Here is a 26,981-nt window from a genome sequence, read left to right as displayed (position 1 = left end):
GGCGGAAGGGTCCCGAGAGGACTGGCTCCGCCCCGCCCCGCCCCTGGCTCCCCCGGGAGGGCGGCTCAGGGGCGGGGACGGGGGCGTGGTCCCGCCGTATAAGAACGGAGGGGGCGGCGGCGCGGCGGCTCACTTGGTGCCGCTGCCTGGGGGCTGTAGAGGTCGCGCTGCTCCTGCTGGGGCCTGCCCACGCCAAGGACCTGCCTCTGTTGCCTCCTCTTCCATCGCCCAGGTGAGTCCACGATCCCCTTCTCTAAAGGTGCGGGGATGCGGCGGCAGCCCCAGTGAGCCGCGAGCTCTGCTCTGGCGGGGGTCTGCCCCCCGCAAGCGGTGCTCAGGTCTTTGCCGAGCCTGGTAGGGGGCAGGCGGACCCGAGGGGAGCTGCGGACAGGTGCCGAGACCCGGTGCTCCTTTCCCCTCCTGCTCCCTCGAGGACCCCCGCCCCTGACACAGCGGTCCCAGAGGGCCAGAAGAGACGCTCCGAGAGGGAACTACAGCTTTCCAGAGACCTGGGGCTTGGCAAACTCCAGCGAGCTCCTGCTCCGCGCGTCCTGCGGGCTGCGCGCTGGCTGGGCGCAGGCAGGTCGTCCGAAGAGTGTGTGATCTGCGTCTCCGCTCCTACCTGGATCAGACGACGCCCCCCGACGCCCCTGCCCCCCTTCCTGGCTTGCAGTCCCTCGGGCTCGTCCCGACGCTCCCGCTGGCGCGCACACCTCCGCCGGCCCGCGGAGTGCGAATTCGAATTCGGCGGTTTCACTAGGCGCAGTTGGAGACGCAGCGGTCCGGGGCTTGGATCTGGTTGGGGAGGGGAGGGGCGCTTCCTAGGCTCATTGCCAAGTCCTGGGTTTTAAGGAGAAGGGCGGAGATCCTTAAGTTAATGCACTCACTCGACTATGGACACCATGAGCAGCAAAGGGATCGAAGCCAGCGACTTGTGCGCTGCGCGTCTCTCGGAAACTTCTTGGGAATGCGGTGTCTGTGAAACCTGCTTCCTCCCCTTTTGAAAATGAAACTTGCTTACTGCGTAGGTGAAAAGCCACGGCGAGAGGGTCGACTCGGACGGATAGCGGTGCGGCTGCCCCGTGAGGTGTCGCAGTTCGGGGACTCCCTTCGCACTGGTAGCGAGGCAGGAGGGAGCAGGGTGGGAGGCGAGTCTCGGAGGAGGGTGACTTATCTGAAGAATACAGGTTGGTAGCCTGCACACCTGAACTCAACGCCGGCGGGCGAGAGAACCAAGCAGCACTACCTCTAAGTAAGGGCGTTCCCCTGGAGAAATGAATGCCTGGCGAGCTTCTGGAGAACCCACTGTTAGGGCTGGACCCTGCGGGAGGGATAGTGTCAGCTGCCTTCCCCTTCGGCCTTTTTTTTTGTCCGGAGGTAGGCGTTTGTAGGGCTCTAACAAATTCCCTGGCTTAATTAAGTCAGGGCCTGCTTCCTTTTTAACATTTGTTTTCTTACGGAGATATAAAGTGCATACAAATGAAGTGCTTAAATGCGCTTATAGTAAGAAAGCTTTTATAAATACTATGTGCATAATTATTCGTATTGTGACAACTTGGTCTTCAGGTTACTTTGTAGGTGGGTTAGGAGACTGAACCAGCCCAGGAAATAAAGTTAGGGTGATTAGATCCTCCCAAAGTACACTCCTGGCTGGCTCAGCTGCCCTCTGCCTGCAGGAAGGAGGGTGACCGTTGTTGGCCACAGCAACCTTTCAACGTGAGTAACTTGGCAAGGAAGTGAGCCAGGAAGTAAGTTGGGCAGCCGCAAGAGTGGTAGGAGAGCTTACCCAGAATTTTACTGTCTTAAATCCCCAAGGGTATCATTGAGGGTGTGAGACCAGCCACGTTAGGCCCTGCAGTGTTAAAGGGGGAGGGGAATGGGGAGTAAAGAATGCTGACTTTTCTCTGGGCTTTTAGGGAAACCTCTGAGCTGGGCTGCAGGGGTTCTGTCCTTTGACATTCTTGTTTGTGAAGATGGAAAATGATCTCTGGAGTCAAGCTTAGTTTATTTCAGATAACAAACTTTTTCTCTTAAGGTATACCCATAGCTTTAGAGTACATATATTCCCAATAAAGAGTTTTGAGGAAGATTTTGGTATATTGTATATAATTGTTCAGGTAGCTATGCGGGGCGGCGGGTTGGGGGGGGTGTGCTCCCATAACAAAGTTTAAAAAAAAAAAAAAAAAACTCTGCCAGGAGGCCTCTAAATGGTTACCAAAACAAAGGCCCCTAATTTCATAAGCAACTTTAGTGAGCACATAGAATTAACAGCCATATTCCTTATGCTGTTTTTTCCACAATACCTACCTTGTATCCAGGGATTAAATTCATGTAACTCTAAAGGAAAGGATTTGGCTCTTGGCCTACTTGGCAGAGGGAGCATGACTTAGTTGTGCACCTGTGGCTGTCTCTACCTGGTTTCTTCTGTTCTACTGTGAGCACAGGTAGGCACTGAAATCTCCTGAGTTCCAGAGGCCCGTCCCCACTCAGCTGTATCTCCCCATAGTGCACACATTCAGCCCACATCTTCCTGTGTTCAAGGCCGGGGCAGATCATTCACATCTTGCACTGCCGGTCAGACAACAGAATTCCTCATATTTCTGAAAGTCCAAGGAACAGCGCAGTGGTAAAGATAACTTAAAAGTGGACAGGAGTGCACGTATTTTCACAGTACCTTTAACCAGACACATTTGATAGAAAATTTAAAAACTTCATTAAAAAACTTGTTTTTACTGCTAAAGTACATAGGACCCTGTCTTCATCTTTTGTCTGCAATCAATGTTGTGTTCATGGAGTTACCTACTAAAGAATGGCAACCCAAAGCCTCTCGGTGGATGAGTTGAACCTTTTTTTTTTTTTGTATTACCGAGAGAAGTCGTGGAAGCCCAAAACTAGTTTCACGAGTTAAGCTAAACTTGTGTTTTGGGATTTCTTGGTTTCACACCTGTCTCTGCGTGTAACATCTGCTATTTTGTGTGCATGTGTGTGTGTTTAGGAGTTAAGGAGTAATGTGGAATGTGAGGTTACTTGGAATAAAACATTATTGGGTTAGATAAGGTCTGTTGCTTTTTGTGTTGTCATTGAGGTAAACAAGGTACTATAGGAAAATGCTTCCTGCCATCTTGATGTTTTGACTATAGTACATTAAATTGGCATAAATTATATTATAATGAAGCAGACACCTCTGTGTTTAAAGAAATGTTCATGTGTTTAAAGCTGCTTGAGTACATTAGTACTGCTGATTTCTTGTGATGTTTTCAGGCGGTAAGATCTCAAACGTTTTTACGCTTTCATTGCAGGCCTCATAAAGAAGCTTACATTTGGAATTCAAATAGTTTAGAGGAAGCATCTTTATATAGCTCAACTAGGTAAGGAAACCTTAAGAATTGTTTAGAATTAATAGATTTTGTACAGCTGGCCCCTACAGTCTGTTCTAGAACTGTTTGAAAACTTCTTGGAACAACAGGAAAAAAAAATATGAAAAAAATATTGCTGATGTTAAACAACTCTCTCCATGTAGTATGTTTTTTAGTTTCGGAGCTTGATACTAAAGTCTTGGAGTCTTGGTCACAAAACTGCATGGAGTGTTGTTTATTTCTTGGATAACCGTGATTGAGTCAGTAAGTAGTTAAGTGCTTCCTAGGCAGTAGTTAGTGCCAGGTGCTGAGGACGCCAAGGCAATGGTGTTTGGAAATGCCTCTGGAAGAGCTCTGGATGCGAGAGGAGCTGGGCTGGCTTTATCACACAGTCGAGGCACTCCGATTTCTCTCATTAGTCTCAGCCACTGGCATATGAGCGCCGGAAAGCGGGGTCTGTGCTCACTGCTGACTCCCCAGTGCCTGCTTGTAGAGCTGGCCTGGCAGACAGAAGTTGTTCTGTCATTTGGATACATGTTCAGTTGGCGGCTTGCAAAGAGGGAGGTGTACTTGAAGTGGGTATTCTCCTGGTGGACTGAGGCAGGCAGGCCAATGGCTGAGTCCTTTTAAGTAGAGGCCACAGGGGTATAGGTTTGGAGCTGAGGGGCAGTGACTAGCTAATTGACCAACAGCTGAAACTCCTCAAGCTGAGCTCCAGACCCACTCCCATAAGCACTTCCCATCCTTCCCACCCTCCCTGACACCAGCCTCACATGGCTCACTCAGCCTTTTCTCTCTGTTCACTCAGTTGCTAGTTCTGCTGATTCTTTCTCTTTTTTATTGTTTCCCACTGTCATCACTGACCTGGTTTAGGGGCCCGTAGACAGCAACTTGATGAGGGCAGTAAGTGAGTCCACCTCCTCTGCCTCTGGCTAGTTCTACAGTCCGTGCATTGGGAACTCCATCCAAGTGCACAGGGACTGCCTGCACCTCTGGAAGCTGAGCCTCCTCTTCAAGACCGTGCCTTCCTTACTCTTTACTCTTGACCGCCCCCATGGCGAGTCTCCCTAACTGCCCTTCTTTGCCTCACAGAACAGATACTCATATCTGCACAAAGGAATGCTACTCCTTTCTCGCCAAACGTTGAGTCCAGCTTCAGGCCCTTCCCACAGGCTTCTGACTGAACTTATCCCGTCTCAGGACCCGCTCATTTCATACCTCGCTTCATTAATACTTTGTTGTTGTTGTTGTTTGTTTGTTTGTTTGAGACGGAGTCTCTGTCACCAGGCTGGAGTGCAGTGGCACGATCTCTGCTCACTGCAACCTCCACCTCGTGAGTTCAAGCGATTCTCCTGCCTCAGCCTCCCGAGTAGCTGGGACTATAGGTGCTCGCCACCACACCCAGCTAATTTTTTGTATTTTTAGTAGAGGTGGGGTTTCACCATGTTGGCCGTGATGGTCTTGATCTCTTGACCTTGTGATCTGCCTGTCTCGGCCTCTCAAAGTGCTGGGATTACAGGTATGAGCCACCGCGTCCGGCCAATACTTTCTTACAGTTCTGCCTTCTACCTTCTTTTCTAGTTCTTAAATTTTATCTTTGATTGGGTAAGCACGAAGTCCCATACTGTTACCATACTTAGCGTCCTATAAAAACATTTTGAGAAGAAAATTATCCACGAACCTGCCCACACCCTCTTACGTTGCCGTAAGTGTCTCTCAACTTGTTTAGCCCTCATGAAGACAGAAGAGATAATCCTCCACCTTGCCTGGCTGCCTGCCCCTGATCCCCAAACACGGTCTATCCATCACTGCCCTCTGCTCGTTGTAGTTAGAGATGGGTATTAGGATCTCCACAGCTAGCCAGTGCTGTATGGACTTGGGTAGTTTCAATTGCCATTCCTGTGGAATAACTGCAGCGCAGCAGTAGCAGAAAGAGGACTGATCCAGAAGCAGAGATGACGCATACACTCAATGAGTGCCTGATACGTGTCTAGAGGCTTGCTTACAGCTAGCTCAGCTAGAGCTAGCGTTGCTGCTATCTCCTGTGCCCAGGCTGTTTGTCATCTTTTTACCTCCTCTGCCTCTGAGGCTGACTTTAGCTGTGGGGAGACCTGGGCTCTGGTCCTGGCAGAGCCTTTACCTCTTCAGTCTTCGGCTTCTTCATTATAATAAGGACAATAAATTAGATCAGTGCTTTCAGTAAAAATATGAGAGACACTATTAACTTCCTAGTAGTCGCATTAAAGAGTAGAAGTAGGTGAAATTTGGCCGGGGCAGTGACTCACACCTGTCATCTCAGGACTTTGGGAGGCTGAGGCAGGTGATCCCTCGAGTCCAGGAGTTCAAGACCAGCCTGTATGACACAGCAAGACCCCATCTATATAAAAACAAATTTTTTTAAATTAGCTGAGTGTGGTGACCACATGCCTGTGGTCCCAGCTACTCAGGAGGCTGAGGCAGGAGAATTGCTTGAGCCCAGGAGGTCAAGGCTGCAGTGAGCTGTGATCGAACCACTGCACTCTAGCCTTGGCAATAGGGTGAGACCCTGTGTCCAAGAAAAATGAAATCCATTTTAGTAAGTGTATTTAATCTACATATCAAATTTCATCATTTCAGTATGTAGTCAATGTAAAAAATCTAAATGAGACAGTTTACATTCCTGTTATCATATCCTTGATAATTCACTGTGTGTTTTTGCACTTATAGCGGTGCCTACTGTATTGGGCAGCATAAGTCTAGACCATCAGCAAAAATGTTTCACTCTCAAGTTCTGATTCTGCGTGTGTGGGAGGCAAGAGTTAACAACCCAAAGTTATGGAAGGAGAGTATGAAGCAGGATATAAGCTCCACAGGGCCAGGGATCTTTGTCTCTTTCTTCCCAGGGTATCGCAAGCTCCTGGAGCAGTGCTCAAAACACAGTAGGCACGCACATTTTTGAAAGAGTGAAAGGAAAGTCAGTTATGCTAACTTACTGACATTCATTCACCCTGTGCGTCAGACTTGACACTAAAACACATGGTGTTGGATTCCTAGCCCAGTGCCCATTCTCTCGTTTTTTATAGTTTCTTAGAGAATAATAATAAGGCAATAGAATTTCAAGGAACTGCTGATAAAATCTTCTGAGACTGGCGGGGGACCAGGACTCAGTTTATCAACAATTAAATTTTATCAACAATTAAAATTTGAGTGAAATTGCAAGAGGAAATAACATTCGAGTCAAAGGTGTTTGAGCTGTCTAATGACAGCACATTCATTACTTGATAAATGCTAAACATGGGCTGCTGCTGTGCGCAGTACCTGGAGGCCCGGAACCTGCAACTTGAATGCCAACTCCTAAGGGAAGGACCCATGCAAAACCCAAACCTGGACGGAACTGTGCCCGTAATTAGCATCTGCTCTGAAATGGAGGTCAGCCCACACTTAGACACGTGTGAACGGGGTATGTTTATGGTCTAACGTATGATAAGGGTGGCATTTGAGGAACTAAGAGTTGCTTGTCCCTTTCCTGATAAGGCCCAGCCAGGGAAGCTGCTAGTGATTAGACAGGACTTTTAAGTGACTGAGGTCTTCCTTTTGGACAACTGTTTAAAGCTGTAGGCTGGAGAGTTAGATGGTAAAGTTGTCCGTGGAAGCAGCCTTTGATGAAACCCCGAGGGAGGCTGTCAGCTCTTAAACCCTGTGGATTGTGTGTAAACTGAGTCGTTCTTACAGTAAGCAGTCTCCTCCGTAGGAATCATCTCATTTTTCTCAAGTCTAGGCGATCTCTAGAACAGAAAGGCAGGCTCTCTTTGGGGAGCTCTTTAAATGAATTCAGACCAGTAACACCTTTGATTTAGAGAGAAGCAGTTGATGGTGGGAAGGTGGTTACCAAGTAGCAACAAGGATTATTTCCATTTCGAGTTGTGTGTGTAGCACTTCATGCTGACACCTTGGAAAAAAATCAAGGCTTTTATGCCCAGCTTCCATCTAAAGATGTCTGTGTTCTGACCTTGTTAATATTTCCATTTGCAACCACGTCAGAGTATTCCTTTCAACACTTGAACTTGTGTGGCATCCCCTGTTGTAATATCTGGGCCAGTGTTTTGATTCTGTTTGCTGTTTTGCGGCCACAGCGTTGGTTCTTCCAGCGTTATCTCTCCACCCACACTTGCTTAAGCATCCTATTTGCAAAGGTGGGAAAGAGCTTTCCGTTTGGAGTTGTCATTGGTGGGTGTCTGTGGACGGAGCCCAGTGATAACCTTTCAGACAGTGTGTTGGCTTCTCACTTCTCAGAAGTGAGAATTTATGGAGGCACCTTAGACAGCCGAGATCACAGCCTGGTTCTGTGGCCTGCCTGGGTTTCAGTCCAGGGCTGCTTTCCACAGCTCATGTGGGAATCTAACCAAATTTTTTGACTCTAGTAAACATCATTGGTAAATGGCTGGAGGATGATGATAACCTTGAGGAAACAGAATAAGACTCTGGCTGGATGTCATGGAGCTGAGAGTGAGAAAAGACCAACTGTGGGGTTTGTTGTGTCACTGACTTAGAAATGTTTTCTCTGGGCACAGCTTTGTGGCCTGGGGCAGTTATTTCTTTAAACTCAGGTAGAATGTGTTGCGGGCATTTAAGTGGGCAACTGTAAAAATAACATCTTGGAAAAATAGCATAGGATATATTTTATTGGCCTTTTAAAAAGTAAAGCATTGTTTTATCTGGTTTTATTGCTTCAGGCCATTCATACTCTGAGCTCCTTTTCCATGTACGTGAAACACTTGAGTGTCTGTTATCTGTAACTTTCATGTGTTTGGGGCTGTGGAGGAGTCTCCAGAATGTGGCCCCCTCCCTTACTGGGGGGTCAGGCCCTAGGGAGGAGCTGTCAGACAAAAGGCTTCCTCAGACTGCCTCCAAACCCTTCCTAGATAACTTCTGGCCTTCATCCCACAAGGAATTCAAGGAGTAAGGGAGGATTATTTTTTTCAGAAGGCCATATCCATGTTGACCCTGGTTTTTCTCCTTTCTGCCCAATTATCTGCTGCTGCACATGCCAAGCAAAATGACCAAGGTCCTTGGTCATTCAAAGCGCCTGGCTCTTTTCTTATGGGTGAAAGGGTCAAGGGTCAAACTACATGCGGGTGGGGGAAGTGACAGTGTCCCGTCTCAGGTTCAGCATTCATGAGGTCCTGTGTAGGTTCCAGACTTTCTGCTTTCAGTTTTGTTCCAGTTCTCCTTCCTGGGCTGGCCCTTTAAGTCCTGGTCACTTGCTGCAAATTTATCAACCATTTCTCTGTAGCTCAGTTGGGTTATTGGCTTCTTTGGTCTGAGAAGGTTGCCATCTTGACTGCAGCTTGTGTCCTGTTCTGTTGCTTCATCAGCCTATCAACACTCTGATCTCCCAGCCATCAGAGCGAGTCTCAGTAGTTGTTCCTTTATTCCACGAGCAAAGCAGCGTGCCTTTGTTTTCTGGATCAGGATCAGCCCATTCCTGATCATCTCCCTCCTGTGCCATTAATTTTTCCTCTTGTTACTGGTTCAGCAAGGCGATTGTCCCAGCACCTTCCACTCTTGGGTTCTCTCTCTCTTCTGGACTTGGTTTCTCTAAAACCACTGCTCTGCAACGTAGCCAGCATCTTGGAGTGCCCTGGGAAGTTAGGATCCTAGGCCTTCTTCTCCCAGCCATTGTTCCTTTAAAACAAATAGTAGCATAACAATGAACATTTCTACACTTAATCACTTTCAGTTCTGGTGGCTCCAGCCTGGAGTTTCTGTGCTGACAGTTGTTAGATACTTCAGTTCTAAATGCTTCTCCGTTGCTTTCAGAATTTGCCATGTGGCCTTACCTCACTCAGGTGGCCTTAGTGGTCTAGCCAAACTTCTTTCCTAGAATGTTATTTTTAAAAAATCTTTATACCTTCCTTCCTTTTCTTTCTACTTATTGCCATCTCCTTCCTCTGACCACCTAAGCGCAACCAGCTCTTCTTCAAGCTCCCTGCCCCACCAAAGCTATCCACCTTTTAGGAAGACTCTTAAATACCTTTTCTGCTACTCACCAGCAGTGCATCTTTGGACAGTTTACAATTTGCACATCCTCTCTGTTCTCCAGTTTTCCCATCTGTAAGTGGGGGAGTAGGGGGAATGGTATCTTTTATAGGGTTGTTATAGGAATCAAATGATTGATCCAGATAGAGCCCTGAAAGCACTGTTTTACTGCCTATTTGTGATGTTGTAAAATAATTTGGTGGCTCATTAGGGTACCCGGCTAAACATCTAGTCACATTTGGTGTCCCCTGGCCGTGGCTGTGGCTGCCGCTATATGAAGAGCCCTTGGAGGGCTCTGCATGTATTAGCACCTGCTGGAGAAAAGGATGTGGGCAGAACTAGACGTTTATATTATGAAACAATTGATGTGCTCCCCTACTGAGAAGTGGGATTTCCCACACACTGTGGCAATATATTATCTTCCTTGGTGTCTCTGGCCGGGTTGGGGGGAGCACCTCTAAGCCACCTGGCATCTTTTGCTTAACTGGAATCTGCACAAAAGGAGAGAGTAAAGACTGACTCCAGCTTTTTGTTATCTTCAGTGCATATGGTGGGGATGGGGCAATGGAAAGATTAGGTGTCACGGTTACATAGTGAACACAAGGTTGCTGTGCCCTTTTTTGTTAGGACCAATAACGTCTGTTTTAGAAAAGATCACTTTAGTGGCTTTGAGAACTGGTGATCCCAGTGCACATGTGGGTTGTGACATGTGCTTGTCACTCTGTGTCCACCTCCCATCCACCATGACAGACCTTGTGCTTGGTGGGAGGGAGTCACCAATTCCCAGACACTCGTCTTGCAATTGGGGACCTGGGGTCAATTCGCTTAATCTTTTCTGAACCTTATTACTTAATTTGTGAAAAAGGGACAGTTGTAGCTTCCTTAGAGTGCCTATGAGGATTAGATGGGAATTGATGTGAAGTGGCTCATACTGAGTACTATTTCATTTGCTTTGACACACACCTCTACACCCTTCATTTCACAAGTGAATAAGAAATAGTCTCAGAGTCGTGGTTCTCATTCATCTTGCTAAGGGAAGAAGTGGGATAGGATAGCATGAAGTATATTGCCACCACTTTTACTTCTGCTTAAATTCTCCAGGTTTTCATATATAATGGAATGGTCTCTTTTTGTCTAAAGCTCTTGTACACGGTGGAGCGGTTTGTGTGGGAAGAGCCACAGGTGCACGGGTCCCCTGTTGGCCAGGAGCCAGGGCCCACAGGTGTCTTTGTTCCGTGTACACACTCCTCTTGGAGTCTGCCACCAGGCTTGGTCCATTGCCCAAGATTCCAGCTGTTACCCTGGGTTAGAAAGTTTTACTGGGAAGAACCACACATTTGAGGTAACATCCAGAAACTGTGAAAGAGAATTTGTCACCAAAGGAATGCTGAAATGTGTTTGGTTTTCTTTTGTATTCATAAACCCTCAGGAGAGTCAGAAGAAGGTAACGCTTAGTTGCCTCTGGACTGCTGAAAGCCCTCAATAGCTGAGAGCCTTAGTTCAAGCCTGAGCATTTTCCTGAAATTTTCTAGACAATCATTTCTATAGCTTTCATGTTAAAGATCACAGACCTAGACTTAAGATATATGCAGTCCTTAACTTGATAGATGTATGTCTCCACACATACCAAGAACCTTGTGGATAGTTTCTATGTCTAATGCCAGGCACAAAATAAGAATTAGTGTTGCTTTGACCAAAGACCTGCGTGCCAATGTTATAAATGCTCACAGTTACCTCCCCTCCAGCTTGTGCACCTGCCTCTCCTGCTCGCCCACCTTGGGTTCCTCACACTTTCATCGTGTTTCTGGAGTTCACTGGCTAGTCCAGAAATCTAGATAAGCTATGAAGCAGGACTAGAAATAGCTTTTTTCCCCCCTCTATTTAATGCTCAAACGTAGGTTTTCAGACCAATCTGCGTTGAGCAGCTCTGTCCTGAGCAATGGGAAATGATTAGATTAGACATCAAACTTTTTCTCAGGGACCTTGGTTTAACCTTCTGGCCTAGTTTGTCTTTTCCTTTTTTTGCTGCTGTCTCTGCAAACCTCTTTTTTTTTCTCCCCCACCTTCAGTGTGTGTATTCTACCTTTACTGCAGTCAGATAACTGAAGAGAAGGGAGTTCGAAAGTACCTGAGATAGTTGGTCATCTTGAATTGTCAAAAACAAAACCTGAATTCTCAAATCTGTAGGAACAAATGATGGTTTCCACCTTTCCCCATTTCTACTGTGCAAATACAATTAATCTGTTTCTCAAACAGTAAAAGGGAAATCAAACACTTTAGTTTGAATTTACTAGGCTTCAAATTAATTTGTTCTCTATTTTGTTAATTCTGCTAACTAGAATTTGCCTTTAACCAGGGCCTTTCATGAATTGGGAATGTGTGTTCCACGTGATTCTTTTATGTGGGGATTATATCAGTGTTGATTTAACGTGGTTAATTAAAACTAAAAACTGTTGGACTAAGCACTGATGTGTTATCTAAACACTGAGGGCCTATGACTTGGATTTATTCTAGTAATACCAGTGTTTGTCTAAGTAACTTAAAAATGTACTTTTGGTATTTGAAATTGTTTGGATGAGTGAGGGACAATGAAGAATCCCTTTCTAATAGGCACAAGTGACTTATTTAATGCTCTTCTAATGAGCTAAGCACTCAGCCTAAATTTGTGTCTCCAGTGGCTTAAACTCCTCTCTGTGTAAATCATGGTAAATTGAGAAAGTGAAAAACTCCACCATGGACTTGGCATTCATCATGTCCCACACTGTGCTTTTATACAGACTTTCTCCCCCAGAATTTAACTCCAGTATTCATATATGTATGAGAAGAAGTTGGCATGGAAGATGCTAACCACAGGCATAATGTATTTCTGAAAAAAGTGTTTGTTAAAGTTTTTGCAACTGTAGCCAGTAACCAACTTAACAGTATCACAAGGGTAGCTCCATGTTTGAAGTGAGAAATAGCAATTCTGTGAAACTGAAAAAAAAAAAAATTTCTTTTGGTTAACAAACGTTGAATGAGATGAGAGGAGATGGATTTGCATGATTTAGAGAGTTTGAGGGTTTTTTAAATGAGCATCTTTTAAAAAGGATGAGTAGAAACTTGACAGAAAGGCATTCTAGAGAAAAAAGTCTCTCTTCCCCTGTTCATCCCCTTATCTGTAGAGATCAACATTTATGTCTTGGAGATGAAGCTTCCAAGTGTATTTAATTTTGGCACATGGATGTGGGAATGCGGAATGTAGGGGGGAGGGGAGGAAAACGGGAATTGAAGAAGTTACGTAAGGCAACAGATGAATAGAAGGCTTCTAAGGGAGAAGCTTTAGGACATGGATCATAAGGTTTTAATTTTTCTTCAACTAATACATATATAGATTCCAAATTCAAAGGGTACAAAATAAGTTTTCTTCTTCTAACTTTGAATCTACTTCTCCCAAACTAGAGGAAGTATTTGGTACAGGCTATAACTACTACCTGTGTGTGTTTTCAGAGAGTTTATATGCTTGTGTAAGCATAGACTTTAACAGTTTTGCTGTTAACAGTTTTGCTATTAACTTGTTTTTCTATTAATGAGTCTTGATGAGCATTTCACAGTCATACAGAAAGAACAGCCATCTTGAATTGTCAAAAACAAACCCTGAATACTTAAATCTGTAGGAACCACTGCATGCATTTCTGTTTTTTTATAAACACATCAGCTCATTTAGCCATCTTCTATTGGTGAATACTTACAGCTTTATAAATAATTCTCCAATGAATATTTTGTGTATACTTGCAAATATACCAAGGATAAAATTCAAAGTAGAAGTAGAATCTCTATGTCAAAGAGTGTATCTCCTTAAAATTAAGTGTCTTATGTCCAGAGAGAACCCACAAGCAGTATACTAGTCTGATTCCCACACATCAGACTTACTGATCTTTGCCCATTTGATAGATAAAAATGATACGTTGAGGTTTTAATCTGCCTGTCTCTTAAGTAAGGTTGTGGCTGTATTATGTGTTTGAGATGTAGTTTGTGTCCTTTGTGTCTTATCTGTTGGGGTTCTTCTGGTATTTCTGATTTGTTGAAGCTCCTTATTCATTAAGAAAATGAGTACTTTGCCTAATGTTACAAATATTTTTCCAACTTTTGCCTTCTGACTTTATGGTGTTTTTGAATTATATAGTCAAATATAGCCATTTTTGAGGCTTTTAGGTTTTACGTGACTTATAAAAAAAAAAAAAAAACTACCCACTGTGTGTAAGTATATATAAACGCATTTTCCCCTCAGTACTCTTAGAATTTCATGCTTTTACATTCAGTCTTTGATCTGTCCAATCTCGATCTTAGTTTGGCATGAAATAGGGAGCCCCTTTTATTTTTTTCTTTTTGATAATTTAGATAACCATCCAGATGTTTTTCTTCACTTTACTATTCTAAAATGCCTCCTTTAATTATATACTAAATCCCTTTACATATCTGATTTTATTTCTAGATTTAAAAAATTTTGTTCCATTGATTTGTCTTTTTGGGCCAATAACATGCCATTTCAATTATTGTGGTTTTGTGATATCTGTTACAGGCTAGTATGTATCATTCCTATTTTTCACAATGTTTTCTGGCTATTTCTGCCTCTCCTACCATATGAACCTTACAAATTCTGTCTAAAACAAATTCTAACTTTGAGTCTGCTAGAAGTTCACATACTTTAAAATATATGAAAATTCTCAACCTGGTGTACTTCCCCCCACTAAAAAAAAAGGCTCATAGCTTCCAGACTATCACCAGTCTCAGATGTCCCTCCTCTAATGTTCAGAACCACGGTTCTAGCATAGGCGTAGTCCTGACTTTAATCCTACAAGTCGTCTTTTTGAAGAACTCCTTAAAAAAAGACTTGAGTCAGAATGTATTCCTATAGTTATTCTCCTCTGTAACATTATTGAGGTTCTGGCTGGAGATTTAAAAAAAAAATTGTTGCTTGTATCTCAAGTACTGATTGCATTACAGCCTCTGGTTGCCGTGTGACTTCTCATGCCTGTGTCATAAAGATGAGCCTTGAAAGCATAACAGGTGATTCACAGTAGCAAGTGAGTTGTATTTCTTTAGGTAGACCAATGTACCTGAAATCTATAAAACCCATGCCACCAAATCATAGTCTAGCTGTGGTCACAGTAAAGCCAGTGCCATAACTTTCTGTAATTATTTGAACTTAATTGTGTAGCTCAGGGTTCTCCATCCCCCAGACCACGGGGCAGTACCAGTCCGTGGCCTGTTAGGAACTGGGCAGCACAGCAGGAGATGAGTGGCAGGTGAGCGAGCATTACCACCGCAGTTCTGCCTCCTGTCAGATCAGCAGCACATTAGATGCTCATAGGAGTGTGAACCCTAGTATGAACTGAGCATGTGAGGGATCTACGTTGTGCCCTCCTTATGAGACTCTAATGCCTGATGATCTGAGGGTGAAACAGGAACAGGTTCATGCTGCAACTCTCAACCCCCACTTCCACGTCCGTGGAAAAGTTGTCTTCCACAAAACTGGTCCCTGATACGAAAAAGGCTGGGGACCACTGGTGTGGCACATACAGTGGACACAAATGTACTGTGTGCTAATCATGGGAGACCACAAAGAACTGCTAAGTGTTTAAAGGATATGGCAAAAAGAGAACTCTACTATCCCAAATCTGCCTTGAAACCAAATGCCAGTCACATTATTCATCACAGATTTTGCTTGGGATCCATAACCTATGAGTGCTTTGTAAGATGATCTAGATAGCCTAGGACTTTTTAATGCTGTTCAGAGACACTTTTGTCTTCCCCTCCACGAGTACTCTGTAGCAAGCAATAGAGCACTCATCCCCAGAGAGGTCCTGCAGATCCTGCTGTGATCACATACTCAGCCCACTGCTTTCTGCCTCTTGGCCCCAACCAAGAGCTCATGTTCTCTTTCTGTTGGCTTGTGTCCCCTCTCTATAAGTGAACTCTGTGGCCTTCCTCTTCACCCCAACCAGGGACACCCTTTCTTCTACTTTTATATTACATTTAATTTCTACTACTAGAGTTGTCTACACCACACACTGCCTCGTATTGATACCTCATATTTTCACTACCTTCTTGATGGGAGAGCCTGAAGAGCTCATCTTCATGTACCTAGCAATGCCCTGACAACCAAGTAACAATCATAGGGGATCCCTGGCACCGGTGCAAGGCCAGAAATCCATGTTGGAACCCTAGGAGAATGCATGCCGACGTGTGTTCAGACACAGCAGCTTCCAAACAATGAAACTGCAGAAGTCATTGGGATGGGTTTTGTGTGTGTCTAGCAAGTCAGAAAGGCGGAGGGGGTGGGAAAACTGTTCACAGTGAAATCTGAGGACAGCACCTTGACTCTTTGTTTTGGGTTTTACATCCATCTAGCAAATATTCGACTCGTGGCTCTACAGGCACCTTGACATTTTAATATATGAGTATTTGCTTTTATATATTAGGATTTCCAGGGATCCATTGTGTTTTATTTTTTGATAAGTATAACGTAGCTGAAAATTACTTGGGAAACTTTGTGGTCCTAGCAGATGAAGTGGTGGTTTTCTCCTAGTACTCAGTGCCAACTTTATTCTCCTCGGGTAGCTTTAACGTACTATTTTTCTTTCCCAAGTCCACTTAAAGGTACACACTGCCCTGAGGAAGTTGGCCATGTCCTGTGTCGGGCATCCATCCTAGGAAGAGTGGTTCCACCACATAGGTGACCTAACCTTTTGTTGACTAGAAATTTCGTCGTAAAAACAACTCCTTGCTTCTACCCTAGATGACAAGTACTTGTTAGGACAGATTTCTCCTGTCATGAGAATTTTGCTAAAGGAACATGCTTTATTCCAGTAGAAGGGGTTGGACTCCCACTTATTGGTGAGCTGGTAGCCCAAAGTTGAGAATCCATCTACTTGTGGAGTGAAGGAAGTCGTGTGTGTGTGTGTGTGTGTGTGTGTGTGTGTGTGTGTGTGTATTGTATATTCTGTGTGTGAGTGTTGTAGCCTAGGTGTCAAACAGGTCAAGATGTGGTTAGGGAGCCAGAAAGCTGGAGAAGTAACTAATTCTTCTGCGGTCCTATACGGTTTGCTAACATTCTGTTTTCAGCACATTCGAAACACACTCTGTCTCAGCACACTCCACCCTCACCCAGAAAAAACAAGCAAAACAACACAACCCCAAACAAAACAAAACTATGAAGTAATCTAAAGTAATATGGAATGAGTTTGTGTGTTTTTGTCCTTCTCTGCGGAGTCACTGTTTTTTACATATTTAACTCATTGAGTCCTCACAGCAACACTGAGCAGTAAGTGCTATTTATCACCATTTTATAGGAAGATGTTCAGAGATTAAATAATGAGTTCCTTGAGCTGCTTTGCCATGTAGAAGCGAATCCTAACTCTGTTTCTCACCCCTCACTTTCAGTTTCCCCAGCCAGAACATCCCCCGAAGATGGCAGAGGAGAGCAGCTGTACCAGGGACTGCATGTCCTTCAGCGTGCTCAACTGGGATCAGGTTAGCCGGCTGCACGAGGTCCTGACTGAGGTTGTACCTATCCACGGACGAGGCAACTTTCCAACCTTGGAGATAACTCTGAAGGACATCGTCCAGACCGTCCGCAGTCGGCTGGAAGAGGCAGGCATCAAAGTGCAGGACGTCCGGCTGAATGGCTCTGCAGCTGGCCACGTTTTGGTCAAAGACAATGGCTTGGGCTGCAAAGACCTGGACCTAATCTTCCATGTGGCTCTTCCAACAGAGGCAGAATTTCAGCTGGTTAGAGATGTGGTTCTGTGTTCCCTTCTGAACTTCCTGCCAGAGGGTGTGAACAAGCTCAAAATCAGTCCAGTCACTCTGAAGGAGGCATATGTGCAGAAGCTAGTGAAGGTTTGCACGGACACTGACCGCTGGAGCCTGATCTCCCTCTCCAACAAGAATGGGAAGAACGTGGAGCTGAAGTTTGTCGACTCCATTCGGCGTCAGTTTGAGTTCAGTGTGGACTCTTTCCAAATCATCCTGGATTCTTTGCTTTTCTTCTATGACTGTTCCAATAACCCCATCTCTGAGCACTTCCACCCCACCGTGATTGGGGAGAGCATGTACGGGGACTTCGAGGAAGCTTTTGACCATCTGCAGAACAGACTGATTGCCACCAAGAACCCAGAAGAAATCAGAGGCGGGGGACTTCTCAAGTACAGCAACCTTCTCGTACGGGACTTCAGGCCCACGGACCAGGAAGAAATCAAAACTCTAGAGCGCTACATGTGCTCCAGATTCTTCATCGACTTCCCAGACATCCTTGAACAGCAGAGGAAGTTGGAGACCTACCTTCAAAACCACTTTGCTGAAGAAGAGAGAAGCAAGTACGACTACCTCATGATCCTTCGCAGGGTGGTGAACGAGAGCACCGTGTGTCTCATGGGGCATGAACGCAGGCAGACCCTGAACCTCATCTCCCTCCTGGCCTTGCGTGTGCTGGCGGAACAAAACATCATCCCCAATGCAACCAATGTCACCTGTTACTACCAGCCGGCTCCTTATGTCAGTGATGGCAACTTCAGCAACTACTACGTTGCCCATCCTCCAGTTACCTACAGCCAGCCTTACCCTACCTGGCTGCCCTGTAACTAACCTTGAAACCTGAGGGTTTCCACAATGGCAACCCCAATAGGGCTAGGGCTCTCAGGTAGGGGAGCCTCCTTCTAGATGTAGGTGTTTGGCTTTTAAAGGGGAACTCAGCTCTGATTCTGCTTTTTTTTTTTTTTTTTCTTTGTGTACCCATTGGAATGGGTCTACAGTGTATCATGAGCCAACCCTAAAAGGACCCATATTACAGTGCCACGTTGGAAAATGCTACGGGAAGCATGACCTAGCCACGTCTTTCCAAGATAGACACTACCATGTCACGTCCCAAACGTTAGCATGTGGGGGTTGAGCTCTGTGCAGTAATCGACATTGGGAGAGTTTGGGCAGCGCATGAGAAGTGCTAAGCTACTTGTTTTCTCACTTGAGCCTGAGTAGGCTGCGTTGGCCCTCACTTGGGATTCTCAGCAGTTACGTGAAAGTTGTGCTGACAATCTCTTCTCTTGTATCAATTTTAGTCAGGCAGAAAATGGTAAACATGAGGGTGCTCTTGTGACTTAATTTTTGTTCAAGGGACTGAATTGCTTACGTTTATTCCCTGTCAGCAGAGCGGAGAATGTCATTCATCAATAAACCAAAGCCAATAGCTGGAGAATTGAGATCTGGTTGAAAGTGGTTTATGGTTTACATGCTGTACTATCCTGAGGAATTGCGAGATATTGCTGAGGAAAAAAAAAAATGACCTTTTCTTGAAATGTAACTTGAAAACAAAATAAAATGTGGAACGTAATGTTTAATTAGAATTGTGCTGGTGGTAGTGGAAGGGGATAATTGTAAATAGGAAACATGAATGTTCATTTTTTTCTTTAAAGAATTCTTATTAAATGACTCCCTGCCTTTTTTTTCTTTTTTCCTCATCAGCTCTTTCATGGCTGACTTTTGTTTTATTCTTTCTAAGACTAAGGATTGTGCTGAGTCCAGAGTCATTGTGGTAACTGACATGAGGGTCTTCCCATGTTTTAATTGGAAACCCATTTTGGTCACATTCCAAGTATGACACAGCTGTTCTTCTGGAGTACTTTGGCTATTTTTTGTTTTTGTTCTTTTTGTTTTTTTTCAAAAATAGTAACTTCCTTCTCCAGGTGTGTTTGACAGCAACTCAATTCAGGAATTTCAGTAGAACTGAGTGACCTGTGGAACTGCTTTAGAATCTAACCTGCTGTCTTCGTGCTGTGTGTGAAGGGGAAGGTAGGGGGTTAGCATTAAGTTTGGCCTTGTGTGCATTGGTGCTACCAAGGCACTTTGAAATCATTCCAGTATATTTGGGAAGAATTGAGTGAATGAGAATGCTCTTCCTTATTCTGGTAGATTTGACTTGTTTATATTCTGCACTTTAGAAGGAAAACAGTGTTAATCTCTAGTCGAAAGAAAGCTTAGTAAATGAGAGAGTTCTAGGCTACTGTGGCTTTTTCCAGTAGATTTAGATGAGATTATGTGTTTTGAAATGTTTTGTGGGGTCCCTTAGCATTACTTTAGGGCAGAGACACTCAATGTTGCCAGCCAGCTTGGGTTCCAAAGTGATTTAATCAAATTCATGCTCCTGATTTTTTTTTTTTTTCCCTTCCTTTGGCTATAAAAACCCAAAGCCCGGAGTGATTGTTTTCTCCTTGCTTTAAGCAATGAAGTTTATCCTAATGCAAAAGAGCTTAGTAGAAAATGAGTGGTTTACCTTTTTCTAAAAGTATATTTTCAAGTTTATTCTGGAATGTGATATCTTGGTCGTCTTAAAAGCGGATCAGACATGACTGAAACTCAAGGCTTAGCTGGTATCTATGTTGTGCTGCATTAGGTGACTAGAAGCCACTTATTAGTGTAATCAGCTCCTGTTTCGCTGCGAGCCTTAGTTATATTTGAATTCAGCCGCTTTGAGTCAAGGCCGGTTCTAATTGAGGGGACCCAGGGTGCTTCAGTGTTAAGAGTGGGGCGATGAAGAGTGAACCCCGATGAAGAGTGATCCCAACTTGAAAACTATCTGGTCATTCATGACCTTAAAAAGCTGCCATTGTGGTCAAATGGCATGTGTTTGCACAAAAATGACAGATGTGTTTAACCAAAGCTTTGAAATGGGATGAAGCCGTCAACAGAAGCACTTGCGTAACAGAAATCAGTATTTCTTCTACCTAGAAGGTTTGGGGACCAGAGTAATGAGGCACCAGATGGAGATAAGATCTGCATCAAGTAATTACATTTCCAGTTTGTCCTTGGGGTTCTTTCTGCTTATTATTATTCTTTTTTTCCTGTCTGGTGATAGCCCTCTTCTGAGGATGAAAGGAGGCACAGAAGTTGCAAGAAAGACCCAGTCCCCAGTCTTTGCCACCATTGCACCATGGTAGCCTCGGAGTCCCTTCACCTGACCTTTCTAGTCAGCTCAGATCTTTTTGTAGTTTGAGAATAGACATGTGTTCAAGAGCTATCAGGGTTAAAAGCTTCACTGACCAAAGCTGTACTTTTAAAACAACCCCTGGGCTCGTAATGTCTCCACTTGCTCTGTGAGCCTTTTGCCAGCCTCAGAATAGGCGAGGTGACCTTGAATTTCAGGTCCCTGGAAATTCTAGCTGAAACCTGCCTTTCCTAATGCTCACACAAGCACCAGGTACCCTGAACTTATACTGCGTCCAGTGGTTCCTATTTTGTGTGTGTGTGTATGTGTGTGTATGTTGAGGAACATGAAACTTGGCAGTAGCAGGGGGCACTGAAGTTCACATGCAAGTTCTAATCTAAATTGAAGCAGTCTCTTGTTTGTTTCGGGGCTCTGGTTTGACTGTTTTCTGATGGTTTCGGCATGTCTGCAGCCTGTTCTCCTAGCCTGCTGCTTGGAGTCAGGTTGAGCATCAGTGAGATGAAGACAGTACCTTTTCCTCTAACATTGGCAGAACAGCACGCACGGGATGCCTGACCTTGAGCTCTAGTCTCCCCTTTAAATCTTACCTTGGCAGTGACACACTATTCCTTATTCAATAATCTCAATGCTGAAACTGAACTCTATTACTAATGCCTTCCAGTCAGAGTTCCTGATGGGATGCCTATGGGATGTGGTATGGCCCACACCTGGGGGACCTGGCAGATGGGGTGAGTTGGGTAAGGAAGATGATGCTTAGTTCCTGATAGATGCTACAGATGTAGTTTGGCATTTCAGCTTTTTCCAGTTTGATTTTTCACTGGGGTTTGAGTCACAGCAAGCTGTGTATGAACTTGTGTTTTGTGGTGACACATTAATAATCAAATTGCTAAAGCCCTGAATCTGCTTATTCTTCAGCTTCACCTCTGCACTAACCCCTCACCCTTATGGTACGTTAGGATAACTAGTACTGCTTTGTTGACTTTGGGAAATGGTGCCACTCAAAAGCAACTTCCTAACTTTAGGAATAACTCCTTTGTAGTTTACTTTCTGGTACTGGTTGGTGCCTTGTATTGGGATACAGCTATATTCTTAGCTCAGATGTCCTCTTTTAGAGAGCAAAGTAGTTATCCAATGGTGAGAAGAGACCCTGATACTCATGGGGGCCATTCCTTCCTGGGTGTCTGACCAGGGCTCTGTGTCAGGCAAAACCTTCTGGGTGGATTCTGTAAGAATCCAGTTTCCAAGGTTAGATTCACATCCCTAATCTTGCAGAGACTAGAATTTCACAGCTCACTTTGGAACATATTCGAATTCAACCAGTTAAAATCAGAGGACCAAGTCGTGGGGCCGGGGGGCGGTGTTGAGGAGAGGTATTTTTAAAGATCTGGCAACTTTTCAGGATTATTTGTTGAGAACTCTAAGGTGAAGATCAGGAAAGAAAAGACTGTGTGTGTGTGTGTGTGTGTGTGTAGTTCAAGTGCCTAAATCTTGTTTACCTATCACTTTTTAAAAAATAATTGAAGTGTAAGCTAAATAAAATGCTTGGAGTTTTGCCTGGGCTTAGTGAGACTTGGTGCAAATTCTCGTGTGTGTTTGCATAGGAAGGTGAGATGACCATCTACTAAAGAGGAAGTAGCTAAATACGGATCTGTGGGTGTTTTTTAAAAAAACTCAACCTATCTGGTATTTTATTTTAATGGATAAAAATGTAATTTTCCTAAGGTAGCAACTTATTTCCAAATTAATATAGATGAAAAATAGATACCCATTAGACTAAATTGAAAGCTTTTTGTTCTATATTTGCATAGCCTTTGAGATATTAATTTCTTAGCAGTGCCTAGGAGGTCTGGGGTTTCCTCTTTGGTAGTGGTCACTAACCTTACTTGATGCAGATAAAATCACTTGTCAATGCAAAATGTGTTAGAACTTGATAAAGCTTTGAGTTTGAGAAATAAAAGTATATTTAAAATTTAAATAAAACTTGTCATTTATGCTCATTGATTTGTTTCTCCTCAATGATGAATTTATTTTACGTTTCAGGAAACATGTTGAATAGAGATAGGAAGCTGTCAACATCAGCCTTGGATACGTCTCTGAAGGACAGATGCTTTCTTTGGGGGGAGGGTTGTGTGGTTACCTTGGAGACCACAAATCCCTTAATATTTGGGCTCTTTTTCAAGGAGCCCAGCTAACATAAACTAGTCTTGGTTGTTGACCACAGCCTTCCAGCTAATACCCACGGCAGGTGGAGTCTTGCAGTCTGCCTTTGCTGGCACCTTGTTTAATTCAGTCCCCTTAGCTTCTAGCCCACTTCAACAACAGCAAAGAAAACAGCTTCAGCCATACATGTACAACGACTGTAGTTTCTTCACATTTTTAAAGAAGTATAGAAGTGAACAAGTGATACTTGGAGTGATTGATCGATATTTGAAGGGTATAAAGAGATGCTATAGACTTTGATTAGCAACCTTCTTCCTCATTCCTTTGATGTAATTCACAACAACCCCTGCCCACCCCAAGTCCTGCCCCTTCCGTGGCCTCCCTTCTGTGTGGAATTTCTTTGAACTCCTATGGCATTCTCCTAATTGTCCTCATTAAACTTATGTCTTTGGTTGTGTAAAATCCTTCATCCCCTTGCCTCCACCTGTCCCTGCTCCTCCTCAAACCTTTCAGCCTAGGATGCACATGCTCTGGAGTCTGGTATGAGTCCTTCTTGGGCATGTTTACTCAGTAAGTAACCCTTGCTCCTCTTAAGCCCTGACTGCCAGCTCACTCTATCCATGTTGCCTCTTCACTCCTCCCTTCATTCTGCCCATCCACGTCCATGATGTCAGTGACCTCTTTAGCTTTATGATGGACTACATCTGTTCTAGTCATCTACTCACATCGGTTAGACACTATCTGGATCCAGAACTGTTCACGAAGGCTGGAGCGACATTCTTCTCTTTTCACTACAAGAACTGGGATCTTTGAAGAGCAGTTTTCTGATCTTATGTTTGCCCATCAGCCATCCCCAGGATCTTCTTCCTCCTCATTTTTACTGTGCGTGCCTTCGGAAATGTTCCTTGACTCTGCCCTCTTGGTTGTCTTCAGTTCTTGCTTGGGCTATTTCATGAGTCTTGTCTCTATCTTTCTTGACTCTTTCAAGGGCTCTTTCTAAAACAGATGTGCCTGGGCCCCTCCCATACATTAAAACCTGTGTAAGACTCTACTGTGCAGGAGCAGATATCTGGAGCCCTTTACAGCTAGCTGGTCCCAGTCTACCTTCCTATCCTTCGACCTACTCTACTAAGCTGGCCTACTTGGAGTTCTGGAGCACACAGCTGCTTCTGTGCACCTGACCCCAGCAGGCTTCTAAAATCTCAGCTAAACGTCACCCCCATCCTCACCTCCTCTGGCTTGCCAGGCTCTATGCCCCCTCCCCCTTCCTACTCTTTCCATTCGTATTCTTACTGGGTTGCATCAGCTCTTCACCCCACATTGTGAACACCTGCATGCTTCATTCTCTGCCCACTTTTCATGTAACTGGCATAGATTTGGTGCTTCAAATGTTGAACTGGATGGGTTTTTCCCTGAAGGACTTGTCCTTGGGCCACTAGCCACTTAGAGGCTGAATCCTGGATGTTTACCTGAATGTGTTGTAATGCCTCATTTTGGTGCCAGAAACCATTTCAGTCCCAGACATTGTCCAGACCAATATTTATACGCAGGACAACTTGTGTGGGATGTGCTGGTGCTCGGCTTCCTGGAATGAGTCGTCATGTCCTGGACACTAACACAATTGAACACAAGCTCTTGGCCCCTGAGCAAGGTCAGTACTAAGGGTTGCAGTCTTGACACTCAGCGGTATTATTTCAAACTCCCCACCCACCCAGTCCTCCTGGCAGACCTACCCTTCTGGTGTTTTAATAGAATTCCTCTCATGCCATCTCCAAGTGTTCATTCCTTAGCCTTGGAATGAAGCTCTCGTCGTTGCCACCCGGGACCTCTAGGGTTCCAGAAGTACACTTCTAAATGAGCGGGGATTCTTTTTCTCCTTCACTGTCCGAGTAGTCGCCTGGGCGGGATAGTGATGTACTTGGTTGTAATCTGGGGTTAGTATCAGCTGGAAGATGCTGAGAGCATTAACGGGACCTGCGGGGGTTTCCCACATGACCTCTGAGCCGCCAGAACCTCAGTGTGATGGTGCCACTCTGCCACCTTACCTTGGCATAGAGCTTCATCCTCTCCAGAGGCCTTCAGCTCCGTATGCACTTATGGCAGGTGGAGTCAGAGGCAAGTCAGGGGTGGTGCCCACACTGGGCTGAGTGGTCTACCCCTGCCCCCTGCCTAAAAGCTGAGTCAAGTGACTTCCTGTCTGAAGTGATGGCATTGGAGCTGGGGCCACGGTGCTGGTTTCCTGCCTCCTGGCCCTATGCCTTCTGCAACACAGGACTGTGTCCTTCCTTGGGGATAAGTGCTACCTAGAAGCATGTGCTGCCCTGGCGATGAACCACTCCTCAGACCCTGACTATCATTATTCTCTCAAGCAGGTTTCTGTCGGTGCTGCCCAGAATCCAGGGAGCTGGAACACATCAGGAGGCTTGGTTTCATACTATTCCTCACCCAGCTCAGAGCTACCCAGGCTACCTGTTCTGGCCGTGACTGGATCACAACTCAGGGCATTTTCACCATAGCAGGCCATCCCAGGGCCACCTTTTACTTAGGAAGTTTCTGAAAATGAGAAACGTCCCTAAGGGAAAGGCATGAGAAGCTGGAGTCGCCGCCTGTCTTTCGGATGCTTCCCTGGGAAAAAGGTATCCAAGGTTGTAGTATTCAGGAGAGAGGGATGGAGACAGGCAGCACCACAGCAACTTCAGCCAGGCTGTTTTCAACCATTTCAATCCATCCCTTCCATATGGATAGTGCATGAGGTTTTGCTCAAGAGGCCTGTTGGGAACTAAACCCATGAGAAAACAGAATGACAACTCATTGCTTTAGACGAAGGCTTTCGGTTGACCAAGTACACAGTGCATATACGTAGCTTGCAGGCCTCAGAAATGTGGGCTTGGTAGCAGTGTTTCCACTGTACTCAGGAGCCAGAGGCTCAGTGCGCTTCTGAGTTGCCCAAGGTTGCATATCTTGTAAGAGACAGAGGCTGTGCACAAAGATTTGGCAAAGCCCGGTTCCCCCACTATTGCAACCCTGAAACACTCTGTAAACCATAAATCGCCCTGCAAATATTAATTTTTATGTCGCCCCCTCTCAAGGGCCTAAGAGGTGTTGAGTTGCTTGGTAATAGATCCGTTTCCACTTATCCAGGAAAGGAATTCCTTGGACAAACCAGCAGCTTTCCTCAGACAACCGTCCCTTTGTGAATCAGGTGTGGGGGGACCCATTGCAGGCTCATTAACATGTTTGGGGAATGCTCATGGAGCACCAGGTCCCGTGCTAGGCATTAGCATTTAATCTTCCAACAACTCTCAGATAGGATGATTAGGTTGACAGGTGAGGAATTCTAAACGTCATACAGCTGCCACGGCCAGCACCTGGCTCTGGGGTGTCTGACTGTGGGGCTCCAGCTCTCAGTTCTTTCACAGTATGCTATTTTGTCTTTGTCCTGTATTTTACAGGGTGGCACACGGAAGAGGCACAGAAGAGCAAATATCCTGCCTTCCAATAGAAGCCTTTGAAGAGAAATAAGGAGGAGGACAAAGCCACTGATTAAATTGATTAGTTAAAATTGAAAATTAAGCCAACTGATGAAGTTAAAATAGGGTGCCTATTGTGGTTGGCATGACGTTTTAAATTAGAATTGAAATGGAAACAGCATCATGGTTTCCCCCACGCCTTATCCAGGCAGCCGTGTACTCTGGGGGTATTTAAACTACCTGCAGGCTGGAGTTGGGGGGGGCGGGGGGTAGTGCAGGACGGCTTTTGCAGAACTCGGGAAACCAGCTCACCTGCAATGCTGAAACAATGAAACCAAGAAGGGAGGGACTCAGAAAGCTAAGAGCACAACCCCAAGCAGTTCCTGGAGTCAAACACCTGTGGGTTTTCATGCACTAAATATAGTGGAAGTTGGGTCATCTTATCCTTAAATAAACACTACAGGGAGCAAAGACTTTTTTGAATCTTTACATTGGCTCAGGTAAGCGGGAGCCTGGGAGAAGCAGCGCTTGGGTGGCTGTGAATGGTCTGCGGTAGCCTCTGGTCCTCACATCCCCTGCTATCTCAGGATCCCACACAAAACATTCCTCTGTGGTTTTATCCCTGTTTTTAAGTCAACTGCATGTACCTCGTTGTCCCTGTGCCCTTCATCCCCTCCCCCTACCGTGAGAGATCAGTTTCCTTGGCCTTCACCTGATCTGACCAGGGACAGCAGGAGAGGCGTCCCCTCTCTCTCTAGCTCTGGCAAAAGAGGCAGCTTTTCAGCAGGCTTATTTTCCATCCTACTTTAGATATTACTGAAAGGAAATGAACTCTTCTTTGACTTTGGCTTTTGAATTTTGAATGCTGCTGAATCGGGCACAGTCCCTACTTTAGGAAACGTTAAACCAGAGGCTTGTGGCCAGGTTTCTGGCTTGTTGTTTGAGTGGCAGTTTGGTGCCCAGTAGGGTTCAAGGGATTCAAAGTGAGGAGCCCTTTAC

The 26,981-nt window shown here is 45.0% G+C and overlaps 1 protein-coding gene across 2 annotated transcripts; it reads left to right on the top strand.

Moving 5' to 3' along the window:
- Positions 1-126: 126 nt before the first annotated feature.
- Positions 127-22,332, top strand: TENT5C (terminal nucleotidyltransferase 5C). 2 transcript variants are annotated; one of them, XM_005542186.4, is made up of 3 exons: positions 127-232; positions 3,300-3,368; positions 16,797-22,332. In XM_005542186.4, the coding sequence occupies exon 3, from the start codon at positions 16,824-16,826 to the stop codon at positions 17,997-17,999; it is 1,176 nt and encodes a 391-aa protein (XP_005542243.1). In that variant the 5' UTR covers positions 127-232; positions 3,300-3,368; positions 16,797-16,823; the 3' UTR covers positions 18,000-22,332. The 2 variants fall into 2 exon arrangements, with proteins under 2 accessions (XP_005542243.1, XP_045220718.1); XM_045364783.2 differs by lacking the exon at positions 3,300-3,368.
- The last annotated feature ends 4,649 nt before the right edge of the window (positions 22,333-26,981 follow it).

Source organism: Macaca fascicularis, chromosome 1, assembly GCF_037993035.2.
Source record: "Macaca fascicularis isolate 582-1 chromosome 1, T2T-MFA8v1.1".
Taxonomy (NCBI): Eukaryota; Metazoa; Chordata; class Mammalia; order Primates; family Cercopithecidae; genus Macaca; species Macaca fascicularis.
The sequence above is the reverse complement of the archived record's forward strand: the minus strand, read 5'-3'. Positions and strand labels throughout refer to the sequence as shown.

Excerpts from the sequence above, each read along its gene's own strand:
- TENT5C (XM_045364783.2), top strand. The coding sequence starts at position 16,824 with ATGGCAGAGGAGAGCAGCTGTACCAGGGACTGCATGTCCTTCAGCGTG.